Source organism: Ptychodera flava, chromosome 12 (genome assembly GCF_041260155.1).
Source record: "Ptychodera flava strain L36383 chromosome 12, AS_Pfla_20210202, whole genome shotgun sequence".
In the NCBI taxonomy this organism is placed as follows: Eukaryota; Metazoa; Hemichordata; class Enteropneusta; family Ptychoderidae; genus Ptychodera; species Ptychodera flava.
Genome location: NC_091939.1, coordinates 40,861,731 through 40,884,576, shown reverse-complemented (window position 1 = coordinate 40,884,576; position 22,846 = coordinate 40,861,731). Strand labels below are relative to the sequence as shown.

The following is a 22,846-nucleotide window of genomic DNA, read 5'->3' as shown; positions in this document are numbered from 1 at the left end:
TACTAGCGTTACATGTCGTGGCCATCACCTTGGTGACGGGAACATCGGCGTCGAACTTGAGCGTCGACGCGTCGCGTCGGGCGAGAGGAACCATGGAACATTGAGTGCGCCCTGTCACATGACTCGTGATGGAAACAGAACATGACTTGTGAACATCTGTGTTGAAAGGAAACTCGTGTAAATGAATGTTTACACCTTCACCAGTGGTTTTCCAAGTATGAAGTATACGCTGAACGCAAATTTAATCATGCAAGTTTTACGCTGTGAAAGGGTGGTTCTGTGAGTAACAAATTCGGTAAGTAACTACCGTTTGAAAGTTTGTACATCAAGCGAAGAAGGCCGTTGTCAATGAGCTCATGGAAAGAAGCAAGATGACCAAGAGAACGTCGTACACCTACGAGGAAAAGCATTTTCCGTACGCTTCGACGGAGGCTGAGGAGTGTTTACGTCACGGGTATGTTCTTTCCGATCGGACTCTAGGTAGCGGAGCGTACGCCAAAGTGAAATTGGCACAAGCAATGGAAAGCAAGTTCGACAGAAACGCTAAATTGGCTTATGATTTAAAAAAGAAAGACCACAATATGGTGAGTACCGAATAACTCGTCAATGACCTTTTCCATCGCCTATTTCAAATATTTTCCGGTGTTCAAAACTGAAATTGTAGTCGACTTTAACCATTATTCATATGTTTTGCTCATGCAGTTTATTAGTGTAGGCCTAGGTCAGTTTCGGGGTTTCGTTGTATCTTCTATCGCACCAGGTTGTCAGTCGGTCTTTCCACTCTTCATTTTCAGGAAAAAAATCTTCACACGTCTTTTACTAAAACACGTGGATGGAGAGACTGTGATTGAAACGACAAACTGGCCCGGGATCATCTCGCGTTTTATTTCTGACCGATATCTCTGTAGGTCAACTATACAAAAAATCTATATCCACAGTGGGCCCAGTATATCTGGTTGTTGCTGTTGTTTGCATTGTTGTTTGTGTTTATGTGTTGTTTTTGTTGTTGTTGTTGTTGTTGTTGTTGTTGTTGACCAATAATATTCAACGAATATAACTATTGTGTCGTTGTTGTTTCAAACGTAATGTAGATGTCATAAGAAACACTACTGACAAGGACACTATCATTATTTGACCTGGTGTAACTGTCTGCCAATGTACAATCTCTCCCAATACCTCACTAGCATAGGTAGAGAGTGTACAATTGGAAGAGAGTTGTATTGGGTCAAATAATGAGTGTGTCCTTGTGGTGTTTGTTATGCAATCTACATTAAGTTTGAAACAACAACACACTAGTTATGTATTTTGAATTGTACTAGTCAACAACAACAACAAGACAAATATATACATAAGCAACAATACAAACAACAACAACCACATTACTGGGCCCACTGTGGTCTACCCCTACCCCCTTCTCTAATACAATACTGCATAGCCAGTTCAGACATGACTACCATTTTGAAGTGTAGTGGTAAAACTTTGGTGTATCTTGTTCATCTTTTGTCAGGTTGCAATCAAAATAATATCTAGGAAGGATGCACCTTCAGAGTACATACATAAATTTCTACCCAGAGAAATCGAAGCCATGAAGAGTACATACAGACATGAAAACTTGGTAAGAAATTAACTTGACATGTAATATTCAGAATCACCATGACAGTTTATACTGTAAAACACTTAAAATTAACTGCATGTTTTATTAGCAATTTTGGATTTTCATTGCAATCAATGGGTTTAAATTTAGCTGAAAAGACATCTTGGCCATTGTTAATATGGGGAAAGTGATTAGTGACATCTTAATAAACACTTGGCAAAATTAGCAAAAAAAGGATGCTGGCTAATAGGTCTTGTTTTACATGATTCACACATACTGTTTATCTGCCTTTGTGTATGTATGCATGTATGTTCATATGTAGGTATATATGTGTGTGTATGTATGTACAAATGTATGTATGTATTTATGTATGTATGTATGTATGTATGTATGTATGTATGTATGCATGTATGTTCATATGTAGGTATATATGTGTGTGTATTTATGTTGTATGTACAGTATGTATGTATGTATGTATGTATGTATGTATGTATGTATGTATGTATGTGTGTGTGTGTGAGTGTGTGTATGTATGTAGAAATGTATGTATGTATGTATGTATGTATGTATGTATTATGTTACTCTATACAAAAATGACTGGTTGTTAATTTGAACCTTTGAAATATTAGTTCATATCTGTGTTTTCCAATGAATTGCCATTTGATGGATACACAGTGGCTATTTTGATGTTCACATGAACTGGTGAGAGAAGACTGCAATATACTGTGGATGATTCATAATCCACTTGTATGTATCGCTTTGATCATGCGATGTAATAATATATAAACATGCATCTTTTCCCTCATTTTAAAAAAAATGTTGATAAACAGTTCTACAGTTTTCACTTGTTAGAAACTGTAAAAAATTCATATTTATAAGTTTGTTTCTGAAATGTTTCATTAACTTCAGATTCAGCTATACGACACATTCCATAGTGACCTCAGAGTTTACCTGGTCATGGAGTTTGCAGCTGGGGGTGATTTGTTAGAATTCATCAACAACACATCCATGAAAAATGGTCTTGGTGGAATTGGAGAAGAGATGTCCAGGAAAATGTTCCGGCAATTAGTGTTAGGAATTGCACACTGCCATCAACTCAATGTTGTTCATAGGTGAGTTACTGATACTGTCTGGTTGAATTGGATCATCATTATGAACTTTCAGCATGAGGTTGGGTCAAAGGTCAGAGGGTCAGGGTGGGTCTGTATCTACCTGTAGTTGACAGCAAACACAATTTAAGCAATATGCATAAAGCATTATATCCAAGACATTGTTTAGGTATAAGTACATCACTGAAACGTGTCTCACAATCTTTTTCACTTTCATCTTCCAGGGATTTAAAATGTGAAAACATATTGCTTGATGAATACAATAATGTCAAGATTACAGGTAGGTCTACTGTTCAATTACTTTTAGAAATATTTAATAACACATGTTTGCCGTGCCTGTCTTCTTTGTTGTATTCTTACATGCAATATCCAGTGATAGTAGAAAAAATATAGTCAGCGAAAATCATTGTATCCAATGAAACATACTGTAAAATACTCTGAATAAGCTATACGCATTTTTAGTGTCTGAGATTTTCATTGCAATCAGCATGTTTTGAATTTAACTAAAAAGACATTCCAAGTATAGGGGAGAGTTTCAAGTAGCAAATTGATGGACATATTTTATCAGCTAAAATGTTTGCTAGCTGAAAAGATATGTTTTACAGTAGACCCAGGACTGTGGCTCAGGTCAGAGTTTTCAGAAAACTAGGAATGCACAAGTGGTATAATTACATCCCATCAATCCCTGTTTCCCTCAAAAGAGGTCCACCATTGTCATAGAAACAAAAAGGGCCTACCAATGTTTAAAGAGGTATGAGGGCCTGGCTTTAATTCTTCACAAAGTTAACCTGTTCATTCCATTTCCTGTAAATCAATCCAAAATCACCATTGATGACAATGGGATTGGACCAAACCATTGTGATGAAAGGGGTAAACACATATCAATGCTGTTGTTCATTAGATTTACCGTACTGTACAGTACATTCTAGTATCCAAGACTTTGTATTGTCTTGTAATATTTGAATGCACACAATGAAATCTTATTGAATGATTCCCATTTTTCTCTGAACAGATTTTGGATTTGCTGTCAGGGTTCCAAATCATAACAAATCACATCTCTTGAAGACATTCTGTGGATCCTATGCTTATGCTGCTCCAGAGATTTTAAATGCAACACACTACGACGGAAAACTTGCGGATGTTTGGAGTCTGTAAGTCAATATTCTGATGAGATCTACAATATATATTGTGTTACTTTTTAATATTTTGTTTCCTTTCAATATGATGTTATAAATTTATTATTTAGCAAAATTTTATGCAGATTCTATTCATTGCACTATTCATTGAATAAATAATTTTTCCTTCTCTAAATTATTTTTCAGAGGTGTGATTTTGTTTGCCATGGTAAATGGAAAACTTCCATTTAATGACAACAATTTGAAGACCTTGTTGGAACAGACAAGACAAAAGCTGGAATTCAAACCATGGATAACACACGGTGAGTACCACACTAGCTCCTTATGCATTCCTGCGCATTTTTTAAATACTTCCATAATTTATCCTGAGATTATTTGTAATACAGTGAAACTTGTGGAATATTACTGATATAAATATATACATTTCAAACGGTCAAAATGAAAATAATCTCTTCCTTTTGATGTGGATGTCATTTATTTTTATCATTCAAAGTAAAAATGTTGACCCCAGAGAATGCATGGATAATAATTTACCTTGGTATGGCATATGCAGATATCATTGAAAGTGGAACAGGGTTTTTGTTTCTACAGAGGCTTTTATTGTTTCAAATCTGACAAAAGTGACCACTATAAAGAGGTGACCATACTGTTGAGGGTGAACAGTGATAGATTTGCTACAGACCGTCAACCCAATACAGTATTAGGACTTATTCACTCATTTTCTGTTTATTAGCCATCCTTAAGTTGCCCTTATTGTACTCTTCAAACCTGTCCAACATTGATAAAGTCAACTTTTACTGAGATATTTATGTTTGCACAACCATCACTTCAAAAGAGAAAGACCAAAACATTGCTTGTCCTAATTGTCACTAACATTGAGTTCATTGACCTCCTTCCAGACTGCCAGGAGCTGGTTCGTAAATTACTCAGGGTTAAGCCATTATCCAGGCTAAAAATAAATGATATTCTACGTCACTCTTGGATGACCAGAGGTAGACCTAAGAGTCCAAGATTACAGGTCAGTATATGCACATACAATTTACAATATCCATCTTTGAGTATATCCACTCAGAGACAAGTCTGTGTGTACATATATCTCCATCACTGAAACACCAAACAGTTACAGCTGGATTTATGGAAACAACTTTAAGAAACACACAGAACGTCTTTTGGAAAAATTTGTTCACTGATGAAAATAGTAAACTAAGAATGTACGCAAAATTAAACATCATTTTAGATTAGAATCCTACTTAACACAATTACAAGGTGAGAAAAGAAAATTACTCACCAAACTTCACATTAGCAATCATGATCTAGCAATTGAAAAAGGGAGACACACTGTTCCAAAAACCCCAATTACTGAAAGATACTGCAATAAATGTAACACTTACAATATTGAAGATGAAATGCTCTTTTGGTTTGTCTTGAAATGAAAAGCACTGTAAACTGACTTGTGACAAATTATTCCTAACCAGTACACACAGTTGAATTATGCAGTTTTACTTCTGTTCAGGCACTTTTCCATGTCAAAAGGTGCAAATAAGTGCAAGATTTAGAACTTTTGTCCTGAGCAATTGCTTCATGTAATTCCTGTCAGTGATAAAAATAATTTGTCAGTTGAACTAACTGTGTACACAAAACTGTCTGGCACAGACCTATATTTTTGCTGGAGGAAGTTTTGTAGATGTGAATTTTGTATACGTATACAAGCATTGCTCCCACTGTCTATGGCAGACTACTTAAGTTGATATTGAAAACATAACTACACACAAGTAGAGTCTGACATTCACATGTTCACTGTTTATCTTCCAAAAACTTCAGTTTTACCTTTTCCATTGACAGAAGCTGTTGAAATTCACAGAGGCATGTCGCATTTCGCCAGAAGATATGAGTATAGAGGACATTGAAGATAACGTGGAGGATTTCCAGTCCGATCACAACGACTTGATTTCAAGAAAAACACCATCTTTAAGAATGTACAAAGCACCAGGAACTGGTAGGAAAATTGCTCTATCTCCAGGTGAGATGTGATAGGAAAACAAAGTGACACAACCAACTGACAAGTCCATTTCAACTTTAGAATATATGATTCCCATGACAAATGTGCAGTATTACTTGATACAAGAGCATTGAAAGGATTGATGTGCAAAGGTTACATGAAGTGCTATTGTAGATGATTTCCATAGAAAGTCAAGGGCATTTTGCCATTGCTATAATTCTACAAAACAACAAAGCTCAGTGTAAACTGATATGAATTTCTAGAATGGTAAGAGTTCAAACAATATGCAGAGACACACAACAGTAATTTGATTGACAAGGAAGAAACGGAGTACAATTTATCACTGTCTAGATTGAACAACTTAACTGTCTGTAGATTTTTGTTCAAGATATGGAGTACAGGGATATTATCTTTGTAATCATGCCAAAATGACTCTTACATCAATGTATTTTATTAGAAAATCATGTGAAACTAGCAACTTTAACTCGTTTTAGCAATGTGCAAAAAGCACTGTACAGGTAGTCATATGTACTGGCTGCATTGCAAGTTATAGAGCTATCACAGTCCCTGGCTTTTGTTCAGTATTGTATTGTACAATTCTTTTTCGTTCCTGCTGTTTCTGTTCCTGGGTTCCAATCATGGTGTAAAGTGATGGTGTTCACAACAATATACAGCCCACTAATTTCTAGTACAAAATCTACCAACTGCCATATGAAGAACTAATTTTGAATCCAGAAACTTTGCATTTTCTTTTCAACAGATGTGTAAGAATGAAAGAAAAAATGAATAAAAAAAAGATATCTTTTTTATTCAGTCAAACAGGTCAATACTGCTGCACATTGTCAAGACCTAGTGCTGAATGGTGAAAATGCACTCAGATATAGTAAGTCCAAGTCAACTCAAGAGGGCGCTGTTCCATCAGATAGCAATACCACTGACACATTGAAAAAGAAAACTCAACCAAAGCAGAAACCAAGGTACACATTGTCTAAACTACTTCAACAAAAGAAAAAAAGTGCTAATGAAGTTCGAGACAGGAAAATACTTGATGTCAAAGCAGCTGGTGAGAGCTTGACTGCAAAGAGTGTTTATAGCAAACAAACAAAAGGGACACTACCAGGGTCACAGAACAATGCTAAGGAACAAAAAAAAGAGAAAAGACGACGAGAAATGCGACGGAAATTACTTGGTATCCCCATGTTGTATGGAGATTACAAAGACTACCTGAAACCTAAACAGTATGAAAAAGCAGCAATGTCACTGGGACCATTGCATGGACTTGGAGCTATGTCTCAGCGGGGAAACCTCAGCCATGCAGAAGCCCGTGTTGGTTTACCAAACATTGGTACTGGAGTACCTCTCCCAGCGTTGCCACCAGCTTTGAAGGAGAAATTCAAAGAAGAGCCAGTCACCATGTCGTTCAGGTACAAATATTCAAAAGAAAAGAAACAGGATGAGTCGAAGGATCCACCAAGCAAGTCACAACAGAAGATGAAGAATGCAAACAGGAAAAGCCAATCTCAACAAGATAGCTTCATGAGACGTCGAGCTAAACAAGCTCTGGAAAACCACTGCAAAAGCTTGACTGAAATTCTTTGACATACACTCATAGGAAAGCAAAAACAATGAAGATACTGAAGTGAAAAGCCCTTACCAAGCTAAGGACAGTCGCTATCTTTCACCATACATGGCAACACCAACAAAATTCAAACCACAAAAGTTTCCAAGTCTTCAGCACAAACCAGCAAAGGTTGTGGTCAACTAGTTTTCATATTTACCACTGCAATCATGGAAGTTGATAACTTAAAACAAACCTCATCTTGTCAAAAAGAAGATGATGGGAAAGTGATGACATGCTGCATAAATGGACATGTTACTGTGATATGAGAAGTCAGATATTTGAGGACACTGACTTCTGCAAGACTTTGTGTTTGGTATTTATTTGTAGCTACAACAATCTCATCAATATTCTATCTTGTATAATTTTGATGAAAATGCAGGCTTTGTAAATGCAGAACACACTGGGAAATTTCTCTGTTCTTTTGTAATAAAGGAATGTTCTTTTCTGAAAATTACTGCAAGTCTTTTAGCATTAACTTTTTCAGCTTTTCTAGACAGCTAGCATGGATGCAAGGCTTAACCCTTTGAGCCTGAAATTCAATTTTTGTCACCTTTATAAAATACAGCCCAGACAATTTTTCAGGTCCAAACATTTTTCAGATTTTTCTCAAAATTTTGATCAAAAAGTGTAGCCTATGAAAAATGCTACTCATTTGGTCCAAATTATTAAAAGAATTATAGAAAAATCCTAAACAGTGGTAAAATATTGCATAACTTTTTGGTGTGAAAATGTGATGTATTGACAGAACATCAATCACATATACCCAGACAAAGAGATGAAATGTAGAAATGCTACATACATTCAGTTTATTACATATTGCATGCTTTTACAGGGAAAAATAACTGAAATATTATAAAATGGCATTTTATATGTATCAAGTAAATCCACAGCAGGAATATGCATGTTCAATGGGACAAGTTACAAACTTGTAACATTATTTTACTCATCGGTGTAAGAAATTTTGTATTCTACTGAGCTGACCAAAATATTAATTGATGTGTTTTGGTGCTGTTCACATGTATTACAGTAAAACCTGTCCCTGCCAACATTCATGTGAGCTATGAAGTATAGACACTGAGTCTCTTCAAATAGGTCTTACTGTAAATGTTCTGTGATTTCTGGCATATGCCATAAATTTTGTCATCAAAGCCTTTTTTCCACAAAATAAAAGAGAGTAGAGTTATGACACTAACTGTCTCTATTCTGCAGTCAAGTATATGCCAAATCTTATCTGTAACTAAATAATGGTTATTTTGCACAGGTCTTTGGTTTTTGGCGACTTAAAAAGAAGATTTTACCACAAAATTGACAGCCATTTACAATCACATTTAATATCAACTCAGCTTAAAACTGCATGTTGGTCTGAACTGTGATTTTTTTTGTCCTCATAAAGTCTCCTGTCCTTCAAGTGGGTCGACATCATACAGTATGGAAAATGCTTTTTTACAGGAAAAATGGGATGACATGTACTTTGGGAATATTAATACAATAACAGGAATCTATATGAATTTATTGTATGTTTGCTTCTGTTGGAAATGACAAAGGTTTAAACTAAAATGTCCATTCTTGCCATCAAATTGGGTATGAACTGAAATCAGACACTTGATGTTAAAAATTGATGACAATCTTTAGTCATCAAGTCTGTCAGATTCTCATTATATTCTAACAGCTGCTCAAATTCTGAAAGTGAATATCAGAGAGGGCATCTTTTTCCAAAATCTTCCAAAATATTCAGCTAATGTTTGGTCTTATCACTCATACTGTTACCAAGAACTGAAATTTCCAAATCCTCCAGAACTCTTTGCTTTCTTTTTTGATGTGTATGACGATGTGGATTCCTCTTCCGTTAATCTCTTGGATGTGCTGAAACAAAAACAACAAGTAAAATTTTGTATCATTTAATAATAACACTGCATGTACAAGCAACAAAACAACACTTTATAGAGACAAGTGAAATTACAGAGATCATCTTTGAGATAGACAAACATAGCAACGATAACAAGTTTGCATCCCTTCAACCCTTATTGCAAATATGTATGGATCCAGACATATCATTTAAACAACCACTGAATTTAATGTATGGATCCAGACATATTTCGAGACAGTAAGAACAGTCCGAGTCATTTCCAAAATTGGCGACTCATTATGATAACGTATTCCGACTATAAGCCAATCATTGACCAGATTACATCATTAATAAAGTAGAGGTCATGTCAGGGTCACTAATCACTAGCCTAGAGTGAGTGGGATTTTTGTCCGCTTATAAGCCTCTGTCATATGAAGTTCAACAAATTTCTATGTCAACATGATCTACATGTTCTGCACAAGATCATAGCCACCAACGAGTCCGGTAATGGAACAAGCGACCTAGCGGCCGATATAGCTCCGCTGTGTTTATGTAGAGAATAACTATTTTTGACACATGTTGATGAAGAAGGTGGAAATCTTTGATAGCTCAATGCAGTGGCCAGAAAAAGTGGCTAAAATAGCTGCAAAAATACACAATTGAAGATTTCATCATACTTTGAATATATCACATCGGATCATCCCTAAGAACATGTCAACCAAAGCTATCTGATGAGTAGTTTTTTGAGAATAAAATTTTCTGACCAAAAATGGCAACAATTGCCCCAAAAATAAAAATTGCAGATTTCATCATCATTTCAATAAATATCATTTAGTTAATCTATAGAAACCTGTATACCAAATTTCAAAGCTATCAGATGAGTAGTTTTGGAAATACATATTTTTTGACCAAAAATGGCAAAATTGCCCCCAAATTACAAAATTGCAGATTTCATCATAATTCAATAAATATCATTAAAGTGATCTGTAGGAACTTGTATACCAAATTGCAAAGCTATCAGATGAGTAGTTTTGGAAATACACATTTTTTGACCAAAAACGGAAAAATTGCCCCAAAAGTGCAAAATTGCAGATTTCATCATAATTTCAATAAATATCATTTAGTTCATCGTAGGAACCTGTATACCAAATTTCAAAGCTATCAAATGAGTAGTTTTGGAAATACACATTTTTTAACCAAAAACGGCAAAAATTGCCCCAAAAATACAAAATTACAGATTTCACAATAATTTCAATATATATTACTTAGCTCATCTGTAGAAACCTGTATACCAAATTTCAAAACTATCAGACCAGCACCTTTTGAGAAATACATTTTTTGACCAAAAATGGCAAAAATTGCCTTAAAAATGCAAATTTGCATATTTCTGCACAATTTGAACAATCTGAAATAGATCATCCCTAAGGACATATGTACCAAATATCAAAGCTATCTGACTGGTAGTTTTGAAGAAGAAGATTTTTAAAGATTTTTTTACCAAAAATGACAAAAATTGCCTTAAAAAATACAAATATGCAAATTTCACCAAGATTTGAACAAATCTAAATGAGGTCACCCTCAGTAAACTGCATATTAAATTTCAAAGAAATCGGACAAGCGGTTTCAGAGAAGAAGATTTTTTTACCAAAAACAGCAAAAAATGCCCCAAAAATACAAATATGCAAATTTCACCACGATTTGAACAAACTTAAGTGAGGTCACCCCAGTGAACTGCCTATAAAATTTCAAAGCAATTGGACTTGCGGTTTCAGAGGAGAAGGCAATTGTTGACGGACGACGACGACGACGACGGACGACGACGGACGACGACGGACGACGACTGACAACGACGGAAAATCAACCTATTTGATAAGCTCCGCGTCGCTGACAGCGGAGCTAAAAACACAGTCGAGATATTTCCCATTCATTTCTACCGCCAGTTTATCGATTTCTCTCGAGTACCAAAAATAATGTTGTAGATAATCGTCATCTCTATTAGAAATACTCTTTTCAAGGTTATTTGTATAGGTACGCATATGGCATTTCACTAACAGTAAGAGCAATGTCAGAGCTTTAAAATGATACCTAAGTTGTGGTTGTCTGACTCAGACTAAAAATAGTATGTGATTTTGAAAATGTATGTTGACAGAGTGGCCACACAACTGTTTGAGATTATGACAGAATACGGTGCGATTAATTATTATTTCACAAACTACATCCGTATTCCCATGAAATGTGCAACGCAAAGTGTGTTGGCAAAACCCCTCTTTCACAACTGACAATATTTTTTACACAGATCTACGACAATACACGAAAAAGTATTGTGAATGGTGCACGGGGGAGTTATAGCAAGATTGATTTCAACACACTATGGCGTACGTAACCATGGACACATCTTAAGGTTGCCAGGAAATACAATTTTTACATTATATGTAACATAATATGGTATAGCATCGCCAATTTTGGAAATGACCTGGACTGAAGAAGTCTAAGGCCAGTCATATGGGGAAATGACTAGCAAAACAGCCAGTCATTTGATGAAGTTGTAAACAGTTTGGTGATTAACTTTGCTGATAGCATGGCCACTGTAAAACTGGCCGTTGGGCTCCCCTGTTGCTAGAGAGGGTTGTAAATGAGAGATTACAATGGTTCTACTCCGGAATAAAAAGGACGCGATGCGTACGCCGTTCTACATACTCAGTACGCCAAAATAATCACGTGATGCCGGTACAAACAAACCCACATGTGTACTGAACGCGTATGGAAATACACGTACGTCTGTGTGCGTTTGCGCACATGGCTTTATTGTACCGTGGTCGATTCGAATTCCGGGTTTGGCCTATTGGCATCCGTGTTCAAGATTGAGATAATATTACCATGCATAACACCAGTCCATATACAACCGTCTTGTCAAGACAACTTATTTGTCATATCTACACGATAAGCAGAGGGAAAAAGTAGTGTTATTGTAACTTACAGACTATTGTCTGTAGACCAAAATTATTTTTCTTGAACATAGTTTTCGCCTTATCACGGTGTCTCTTTAGGTTTACAAAAAACAGTGCAGCTGATTTCAATTCCCTGAGATACACTGTCTGCATTAAATACATGATTCTATAACACTAACAGCAGTGATCCAATAAAAGAGGGATTGCTTCAAATAAACTAATTATTGAGTACTGGCTGTAATGTATGGAAGTGGTATCTTGGACATTTCAACAGGGGAGCTCCAATTTCAGTTTTACAGTGCCCATGCTGTCAGCAAAGTTAATCACCAAACTGTTTACAATTTCATCAAATGACTGGCTGTTTTGCTAGTCATTTCGCCATGAGTGGCCTTAGTCTTCTTACTCTCTCAGAGTAAACAACCAAAATGAACCAACATATGATTGTAAACATAGGGCCAAAGTCCCTGAAGCTACTATAGACATGGATACAAAATTAAGTATTTCCTGACTGTATGAAATTATCTCACTAAGGTCATCCTAGGGACATTTTAACTTTCAAATTAACATTGTAAGTAAGTTCTGTTGAATAAGTTGAGACTGTACGTACTCAGAGAAAGCACACTGAAGAGACAAATGTTTGAAACTTAAGAAGTTCAAGGTCATCAAAAGCATTATAAGGAATCATGTTACACTTTCATTGCACTGTTTACACAGATTGCATAATTGCTATAAATAGCACATGAGGAATCTTACAGCCCAGCTTACCATAAAAACCCTATCACTTTGACCACTCTTTTAATTGACCACTCTATTTTTTTCCTCAAAAAGTAATCTTATTTTATCCTTACCAAGTCAACCATAAATGGAAATTAGAACTTTCTCTATCTCTATTTATTTGACCACCCTATCATGACAAACTATTATGAGCAATTTCTTTTCGATAACATAAATGGTGGTTCAGAATATATCAAAGTTGGGATTCAGGAAAGTTGCCTTTACAGTTTTAATCCTCAATTCACGATGAACTGTAAAAAAAAGTTGAACTTTCTGATAATTCCACACTAAAATTATTTTGGCTTTGACGATTTCCTAATTAATTCAATTATTTAAAATCATATTAATTATTTTTTTTCTGGGTGAATTGATAGGGTTTATACAGTACAAGAATTACATACAATGTAAGTCAAACTTTGACCAAAAATGACAAAAAAAATTCCTTAAAAATACAAATTTGCATATTTCATCACAATTTGGACAAATCTAAGTTGGGTTATCCTAGGGACCTGTATACCAAATAACAAAGCTGTCTGACCAGCGGTTATGAAGAAGAAGATTTTTTACCAAAACACCTTTTTGGCATTAATTTGCCTATTTTCAACAATATCAAAAAATTAAAAAAAATAGTTTCTCAAAATCATATTTTTCATCTACACAACAAATATCAAATCAGTAAGTACTGCGGTTCTCAAGATATTTGAGTGGACGGACGCCTCACAAACGGACATACATACATACATACATACATACATACATACATACATACATACATACATACATACAGACTGACGACGGACGCCGGACGGATACCCATCCCAATAGCTTCTATAGACTATAGTCTATAGTAGCTAAAAAGGGAAATGTGATTATGATATTTCACGCTCAAACACAAATAACATCACACAGATTGCTTACTTTCATAAAAGTTGTGATGGGGCAATTATTTTACAATATTTAAAAATAGTGGCAATGTCACTGTTCGCTCCCATATAGTTATCAAAACAAGCCAACAATTGTATGTAACATACACAGACTGGCACAGAGTGATGACATTGGCCCTCAAGTGTGCCTTGGCCCATGGAGAGTGATAAAGATATAAGAAACAGCTGAATGTAATGATAAAATAGTTAAATATAGGCGAGCAGGCACTCAGGGTGAATTTGTTACAGCAATTTGATTAGTTTCTTTTCCTTTTCTACTTCTGTGATAATTTTTAAGACAATCAATCTGCAATTCAGTTTATGTATTGACAAATATGTTATCTTTTACAAGCACACAGCAAACTGTTCTTGATTTTTCATTTACAATATTTAACATAGACTGAAATACATAACATGCAACCAATGTTTACATTTTGCCCACACACCAGATACATGGAGAGATTTCAACAAACAATCATTAACTCAGAAACCCTACAGGGAAAAGTAAACATTGTTTTCTTCCAGAACAACTGGTGCATCCACATCTGGAACAACTTACAAACTTAACCAATTACACAAGGATGATGACACAAGAGATAAAGTTATATACTGCATGGTTAATTGCCCGCAAAAATACATCAGGGGTGGACCATTTGATAAAGGGGGTGTCTGGAAGATTGATGAGGTATATTATCTTTTTATCCGATCCATTGTACATTCTTTTCCCCCTCTCCCACCTTTTCTTTTTGTCAAACCTTCTCTGGCTGATTTTTTTATTGACATTTGTTTGGATTTTTTTCAAAATCTGCCAGGAACCCCCCCCCCCCCCCAGGATATCAAATGGTCCATCTCTTTGTATTAACCATCTTTGCATGAGATATACAATGACCAGATGACAGGAAGTGTGTTAACTATTTACAACCTTGATACTCTTAAACATTGAACAAATTTGGAATATATTTGTTGGAAACCAAACCTGCTAAAGTCACCTCAGCTATGTTTTCTAATGATTTTTTACCTCATTTCAACACCAAATACAGTTTACCATATCAAATGCTTACTAAATCACCACATTATATACTCTTAGTTCCAGTAGGTATAAAATTACCGAAAACAATCTTGAAAATACAAAATGAAAGATATCCCTGTAAAATTGACAGTTTCGCAAAGTTGCCCCAAAAATTCAAAATTCCAGATTTCAACCTAATTTCAATACATCATATTAACATAAACCCCTAAGAACCGGTTTACTAAATATCAAAGCAATCATGACCAAACATGACAAAAATTGCCCCAAAATACAAAATAGCAGATTTCATCCTAATTTCAATATATCTTATTAACATAAACCCTAGGAACCTGTACACTAAATATCAAAGCTACCAGATCAGTAGTTTTAGGAGAAAAAAAATTTTGACCAAAAATGGCAAAAATTGCCCAAAAAATTAAAAAAATTTCCAGTATCAACCTAACTTCAATACATTATATTGAGATAAATCTTAGATACCTGTATACCAAATATCAAAGCTATCAGATCAGTACTTTTTGGATAAAAAAAATTTTGACCAAAAATTGGGAAAATTGCCCTAAAATTACAAATATGATAATATCAACACAATTTGTACAAACTAGACTGAGGTCATCCTGAGGAACATGAATATTAACTTTCAGAGCGATCAGACGAGCGATTTCAGAGAACATGATTTTTTGACTAAAAATGAAAAAAATACCCTAAAAATACAAACATGCAAATTTCACCCTAATTTGTGCACACATAATTTAGGATACCTAAACAAATCTGCATACTAAGTTTCAACCCAATCTGACCAATGCTTACTGAGTTTTAGCCATTTGCAGGATTTTTCTTTTTTCCCCCTCATTTGCATATTTTTGGCACTGACATGTTCATTTGAACAAATTCACATCTCCACCCCTAGGTGCACCTGTACACCAAATACTAAGACGGCAGCCATTGTGGTTTAGGAGTTTTTGATCTGGACTGAGACTAACAGACATACATACATACTTACATACATACACACAGACGCCATTTTGCCACCTTATAAGAATACCTCCCATTTGCATATATACATATGCATATATGGGAGCTAAAAAATATTAAATTTACAGTACTAGGAAAACTACTGTTTTTATAATGTATTCTAGCTATAATCTTATCTAATATGTTGTTTTGCATGGAGATACAAAGAGTTCTTATACAGCTAAATTTGTGTCCAAGATGGAAACACAAACACTGCACATTGACAGACATGTATGTGGTTGGGCAGAAGATGTGTAATCACAAGGTACTCCAGCCACAGAACAGTGTTGACACAACAAGCTTTGGCTGATTATTTTAAACCTTTCTTTCTCAAAGGAAATAAAATACGCATAAAATATGTTAATTATTACTGGCTACTGTTCATTGTCATTATTACTAATTAATTAAAATGTATTCTATGATGGTATTATACCTTGGCGTGGGTGAGATGTACTTGCCAACACCAGATCTGTAGGTTTTCGGAGCCTCTTCTGTCTTTGGTACAACTGATGTTGCTTTCATTTCTGCTTCCTTCTTTTCCTTGGCATCCTTTTCTCTCTGTATCCTGAGCTGAAAATTCAAGGAAAGATTCAAAATTTAGAATATAATTGCTGGTTATGTTGATTCACATAGTAAAAGCAGATGTACTGCTTAAAATTCTAATATACATGTAATTGATATTGTGAATATAATTCAGTGTGCACATCATATTATTCATTAACAGCTTGAGTCCATTGTAGATTTGCAACTTCCTACACTAAATGTGGCAGTTGCCCTGTAATTTTCAAAATTGAGTTTTTACATTTTGAGATGAGATGACTTCCAAAGTGTCATTACTTACACAGGCTTAAAAATACTTAAATATATTATACCACTGATACAACAACATCTGTATATGTGGTACAAAGTCATCATCAAATTTCACCAGAGTTTTGGTGTAACACTGAAAGAAGCTATACGCATAAGAACTAAAACTGAGAGTAAATGCTACATATGATTTACCTTTTCATCTGCTTCCTCAAAGGGATTGACAAATACTTTGATTGTTTCTATGGTAATGTCATCCTTGGGTCTGTCCTTTTTATCAGTCTGCACAGCTTCCATTGCATTCAGTACCTCTAAACCTCCAACAACTCTGAATGAAATCAAGTGAAGAAATCAGATGTTTATTATCTATGTTTAACAATGCATTTGAATTAGGGCCCTACCACAAACCAGACTGGGACAAGGGCTTGTAATCAAAGAAGCTCCTTACAATGTAATCATATTTGTCAACTCATGTTTGCACTGTGTCTCATCTGTACGTACACATTCCAACCATGCTTTCCACACTGCTCCAACAATAATATACCACTGCGTCTGATATTGTATTGTCACTGGTGGACAAAACTTTTACCCATCAGGCCCGACTTGACACACACAGCATCCCTCCCATGTGACAATTTTTTGACCAATCCCTGTGACTGCGGTGAGTGGTGACTAATGCTCTCCACTTCATTCAAGGTTATATGAAAGGTGAAAAAGTAAACAATTCAGCTAGAAATGTTTACATAAAATAATGGAAGTACATCATTCACATGTCATTAGTCTGAAAGGTGTGTGAGATCACAACACTGCAACCACAGCTGAATACATTCTTATATATGGGATTTCAGACATTGGGAGAGGGGGGAGAGGGGGCAGCTACTCTGCCTAGATAATTACAAGACGGTGATTCTAAAATAAATTGTACATAAATGTCTGAACAACCAGCAAAACAGACACCGCTACATAACAATTTATTCAAACTAACTTGAGGAGCTCATGCAAAGCAAACAGGATAATAGGGATAGTGGTACCACTAAGACACACAACAGGACATGATATACAACACTTCCATACATTTGCCATCTGAAAATACATGTATATACATTTTTTCATACATTTGACTTTGTAGGGTTTAGCAATCAGGCAGAATATTGATCAAAGTACTTGCACATTACTTTTGCATACACAAATAACAGAATTTATAGCATTAATTATCAGGGGTAATAAAACGCTGGTTAGATATTAATGTTTGCCATCAACAAATTCTTGGGGGAAAATGAGCTGAAGAACTGGCATCAAATGTAACAGAGTGAGTTATGGTAGGAATGGCTGAAAGGAAGACGCCAGGCTATTGTTTAAATGGAAAGGAATAAATCAGACTGAGAATTTCACTCTTTACAAATGCTACACTCACCTGCCAAAGACTGAATGCTTGTTATCCAAATGTCTGCATGATCTGTATGTGATAAAACTGAAGAAAAAAACACCACACAGTAATGTTAGGCTTGATCCACCAGTTTACAAGTCTACAGTTTGTTATCAGAGACTGCAAAACGAATTGACCAATGTGTTTACACGGAGATTTACTGGTCTATTACTGTACAACACAAATCAATAGTTGTCTGGGTAAAACCATCATAGATATTAAGGAATCCCCTATGACCTTTTGATGGTGAAAACATTTGCATGACAATGGACTGAAGGGTCAAGATTTAAATGACAATTGCAATGGAATATTTTTCTTCTTTAAATGACTATTGGCTATTGTTATCTAAAGGGTAAAAGATCGCTAATCAAATTTAATGCTTCACTGCCTCTGTCACTTTACTTTCAAGTTGATTTTTTATGGGATGTATTTATACAAACATGTTCCCATTACCTTTCTGCAGCAGAAATTGGGGCAGCTGTTTTTCGCAAATGCTTGTTATACCTAAAACCATGCATTAACTGCAAATTAGTGATGTTGTCATCTCCAACAAGGAAATTTATGACCAGCCTTGTATATTGATCAATATATATTGCTACTAAGTAGCATTATGCAGGGCTGTATCTAGGCAACACAGGCGACAATGTCAGCATGTTCTATATTACTGAACATGTACAAATCATCAAATACAGCAAAAAAGAAAGATCTGCATGTTGAATATTTGGATCATTCTTTTTGCTGTCCGTGGCCAGATTGGCTTCCATAGGGGTCAGGGGTTAACACGATGAACAGGTCAAACTCTTGGGCAGTCTGCGGTGTACAGTCAAATAAATCAATCTTGAAATCGTAACATCTTGAAGGTTGAAACACGATTCTTCCAACTGCTTCATAGAATAACAGTACAATGGCAATTTCATCAGATATCACATTTCAATTTGGCCCAAAAATAATACACGAGATTGATATACCTTGTAGCATAGCCATAGCAACAACTATGGTCAACCATATAGGATATATCAGTAGTCTTGATACATACCGGCATTATTATATATTAATCATCGAGAACAATATATTGTTGCATGCACTAAGATGCCATAGGGAATGGGTGTTCTGTTACATTGACTGTTTCCAGGCACCCTAAGCACAGTGCACTCTATGCATGCCTCTGTGTCTTCATTTTTGAAACTTTCAGTTTCAAGGGACCCAGTGGACGATTGCCAGAATGTGTATTATGCTGTGTATATGGAGTTGCACTGGCTACTAGGAGCAAGTCAAGGATAGTGTTCCATACTTAATCCACAAATCAGAAGAAATATTGTGACATTTCATGGAAATGGTCACTACTTGGCCATTTCATGTCCCAGTCATAAATGTAAGAAGTGTAGTGATTAGGTTATTGAAAAACACTGCAAAGGATTCACTTGGATATGAGCACTGTGCATCACCCTATGCCAATCAGGTGATACACTGTGATAATGTCCTTATCATCCTTTGTGGTATTTCTGTAACAATCTTATGTTATACAGATCTGTTTACGGAACCAACATACACACACACAGATTCATGTATTCATTCACACAACTATTTCATTGCTAGCAATTTTCAAGTCACTTATATGCCGTTCATACACAGGCCATTGAAACGCCTCTGAAACGGTTCTGGGCCAATACTGACACAGAAAGTCATGTGTGGACACTCTGAAGTGGTTCTGAAGCGTTTCAGATTTGAGACGGTTTAGTCGGCCCGACCAGAGCCGTTGTAGGGATTAACTCTATCCGCAAATCGCTGTGTGGACAGACTGAGCCGCTTCAGAAGCGTTTCAAACGCCCTCACGCGACAGGTATTTGTAACATAAAACAAACAACAACCAACATACAATATTCACTTTCGCCATGGCTGCCGAACACAGTACTACATCTCGCGGTATACTGGTCCGACGAAGAGATAAGCTTGCTACCAAAAACCCTATCAATTCGACCAGAAAAAAATAATTACGATTTGAAAAACGTCGAATTAATAGGAAATTAAAACTGCCGAAATAATTTAGTGGTCGAATTTAATTTGGAACGACGAGGATGAAATTTAAGCGAGACATGTTTGCCATGTTGAGACTGCTTCAAAGCATGGACTGTGAAATTTTGTGAGGTCGACAAATTAGGTAACAAAAAAACCTCAAACGCATGTTGATGTCACATCAAAATCAAAGTGGCCGCGATTACAGACGGAACAATCTGTGACACTGCCACCGGCCGCTCGACGGACGACACGTAAATTGACATCGTGTGCCAGCCCTTGGAAATATATTGTAACTCCTTGACAGGCAGATGAGATAGTCTTATGGCGTTTGATGCATTGAAAGTTTGTAAAAATAATAAAAAATTACATCACCCATCATAAGAAACGTGGTGTTGAAGATAATAGTTTTTAAGAGAAGACTATGATGACCATATTTCTGTAAGTATTATCTAACTTTAGAAAACCAACATCTGAAGATTTACTTCAACCAACACTTTTGGATTTGTTCTACTCTTTATTATAAGATTAGTCGAATTTCTGGAAAGTAGGTGTACATTTTCGATGTCTGTGTATCGTCTAAACTGAAGTCAAATCCGAAAGAGTATAATCAGTTCGCGACAGCGTAAACCTCTCTCTCTCTCCCTCTCTTCTCCGGCATTTCAATGTTTTATATTGTTGACATTTAGGCCTATATATCAGTCTGAAGTTTCAGGTCACTGCTCAATGCAAGTAGTTGATGTCAATTTTTCCGTATCGGGCATGGTCTCTATCGTCACTCTAATCGTTAGTGTTTTCCTGTTATATTCTATATCAAACTCAAAACACAACGTGAACAACGCTGTATGTTGCATCTTTCGTATCGAAAACCGGTAAAGTTCGCAACTGGTGACATGTCACGGCCTGGAGAAAGTTCATCACCATCGATCGAATGTCCGTGGCGCTTTTGCTTCCAAATAGACATATTGAAATGCACAGGAAACTTCGCGGTATGGCAATTATATGAATTTTACCTTGAAGAAAGTCTGTAACTTTAAACTGGCCATACAACCAACAATAAACATGGCGGAGCAATGATACCGATTTCAGAGACTTCGATTTTTTTTTCATTGCGACCTCGACCGCTGGTGAGAGCGAGTCGTCTAATTTTTTCCCACTGGCTATTTGGTTTTCAATTGCCATCATGTGCTAAGTTAAAGCTAAAAACAAGACGGGCGTTCTCTGTAAATCAATAAGCCTTTTAAATATGAAAAAATCGGACATCTGAACCTCAACACGCAGCTTGAAAGTTGTTCTCTGAATCAGGACAGGGACATCGGCCCGGGACATCGGTGAGGCCTGATTTCACGTAGTAGCTATGGAAACCGACGGCTCTTTCGTTGTAAGAAACCGTGCGATGTGCGCTCCCTTGGTCCCTGGAATTCGCCGTATCGCCTCTACAGACTACACCGTCTATTACCTAACCATGCTAATAAACAATCACACGATAGTTCAGTAACATATATTTTCATTAATCTACCGATCATCGACCGTCGAACACTTCGAAAACAATGGTCGCGGTCACGGATTCAAAGACATTCACAAGAAGAAACTATCAATAAGTGGCGCGCAGAATTATTTTTACTGGTTTTGAGAACTTCTAAAATAACTTGTAATCTGCATATCTTCGCACATCGAACCGATATTGTATACCTATGACCGTCAAAGTTTATGTCTTTCACTGTAGAGTTCTTTTCATCCAAAACACATATCCAGAAGAGTTCCACAGAATGGTCAAATGAAAGGATAATTGCTTCAAACGAATGAAATTGCACGAAAGAATGAAAATCAACAGCACAGCCTGGACGTGATTTAAAACAATAGCGCTTGTGGATAGGACTATTCTATTTGAGTAAAAAGTGCCGTTTTTCTCGCAATTTTAGCAACTGTAACGACCCTTTATTCTTTAATACCTTTCCATAAGTTTAGGGCTTATACACACAGTGTACACTGATGTACAGAACTTTAAAAAGTATTCTGCAGGGAACGAGCAGGGGTTTACACTCTAATGGGCGCAGTAAAACAATGGTCACGTCCATAGGTTCAAGGCCGTTCACGGGGAGACACGATGGCAAATAGTGCAGTGTCGTAAAATTGCTTGGACTAGTTTTAAGAATGGTACAATATCTGGCCATCGGTGTACCGCTACCTGTGAATCGAAACGACAAGTGTAGACCTATGGCTTCGAAATTTTATGGGAGAGACACCACGACTGAGGCCGACAGTAGCACAACAAACTACCATGTTTAATATAGACATCTCTGTAGGTGATTCTGGTTTCTCAAACGAATCAAAAGTCCGACATTGACAAAATTGACATAAAATAAGTCCGAAAAGTTATGTTTTATTCATTGTCAACCAACTGATTCATCTCCTTTGATATCCCCTAAGCTACATGTAAACAGTCCGGAAAGACTGACATCGATGTCTCCCGGGCCCCAGTTTCTTCACCGTTTTGCAAAATATCTCATCAACCGGACGCATGGGCAACGTGTTTGTACGTTGGTCAAAATTAATGACAGTATAGGTCAGGATGTAACATCGGTCAAAGTAATATTGAATATGGAAGA

At 36.2% G+C, this 22,846-nt stretch overlaps 2 protein-coding genes across 3 annotated transcripts in view; one reads left to right on the top strand and one right to left on the bottom strand.

The window, feature by feature from the left end:
* The first annotated feature begins 371 nt into the window (after positions 1-371).
* On the top strand, positions 372-7,437 carry LOC139146316 (serine/threonine-protein kinase MARK2-like). The gene is made up of 9 exons (XM_070717722.1): positions 372-584; positions 1,508-1,615; positions 2,504-2,706; positions 2,928-2,983; positions 3,716-3,854; positions 4,026-4,141; positions 4,739-4,857; positions 5,682-5,859; positions 6,653-7,437. The coding sequence occupies exons 1-9, from the start codon at positions 372-374 to the stop codon at positions 7,435-7,437; spliced, it is 1,917 nt and encodes a 638-aa protein (XP_070573823.1).
* A 798-nt stretch (positions 7,438-8,235) lies between these two features.
* LOC139145907 (RING-type E3 ubiquitin-protein ligase PPIL2-like) overlaps positions 8,236-22,846 on the bottom strand; it is a 33,504-nt gene continuing 18,893 nt past the window's right edge. For both annotated transcript variants that reach the window (XM_070717356.1, XM_070717357.1), the window contains exons 15-18: positions 18,213-18,269; positions 16,994-17,126; positions 16,425-16,561; positions 8,236-9,322 (exon numbers count right to left, since the gene is read on the bottom strand). In XM_070717356.1, coding sequence (XP_070573457.1) covers positions 9,223-9,322; positions 16,425-16,561; positions 16,994-17,126; positions 18,213-18,269 — 427 coding nt within the window. In that variant the 3' untranslated portion in view covers positions 8,236-9,222. The remainder of the gene's footprint in view (positions 9,323-16,424; positions 16,562-16,993; positions 17,127-18,212; positions 18,270-22,846) is intronic.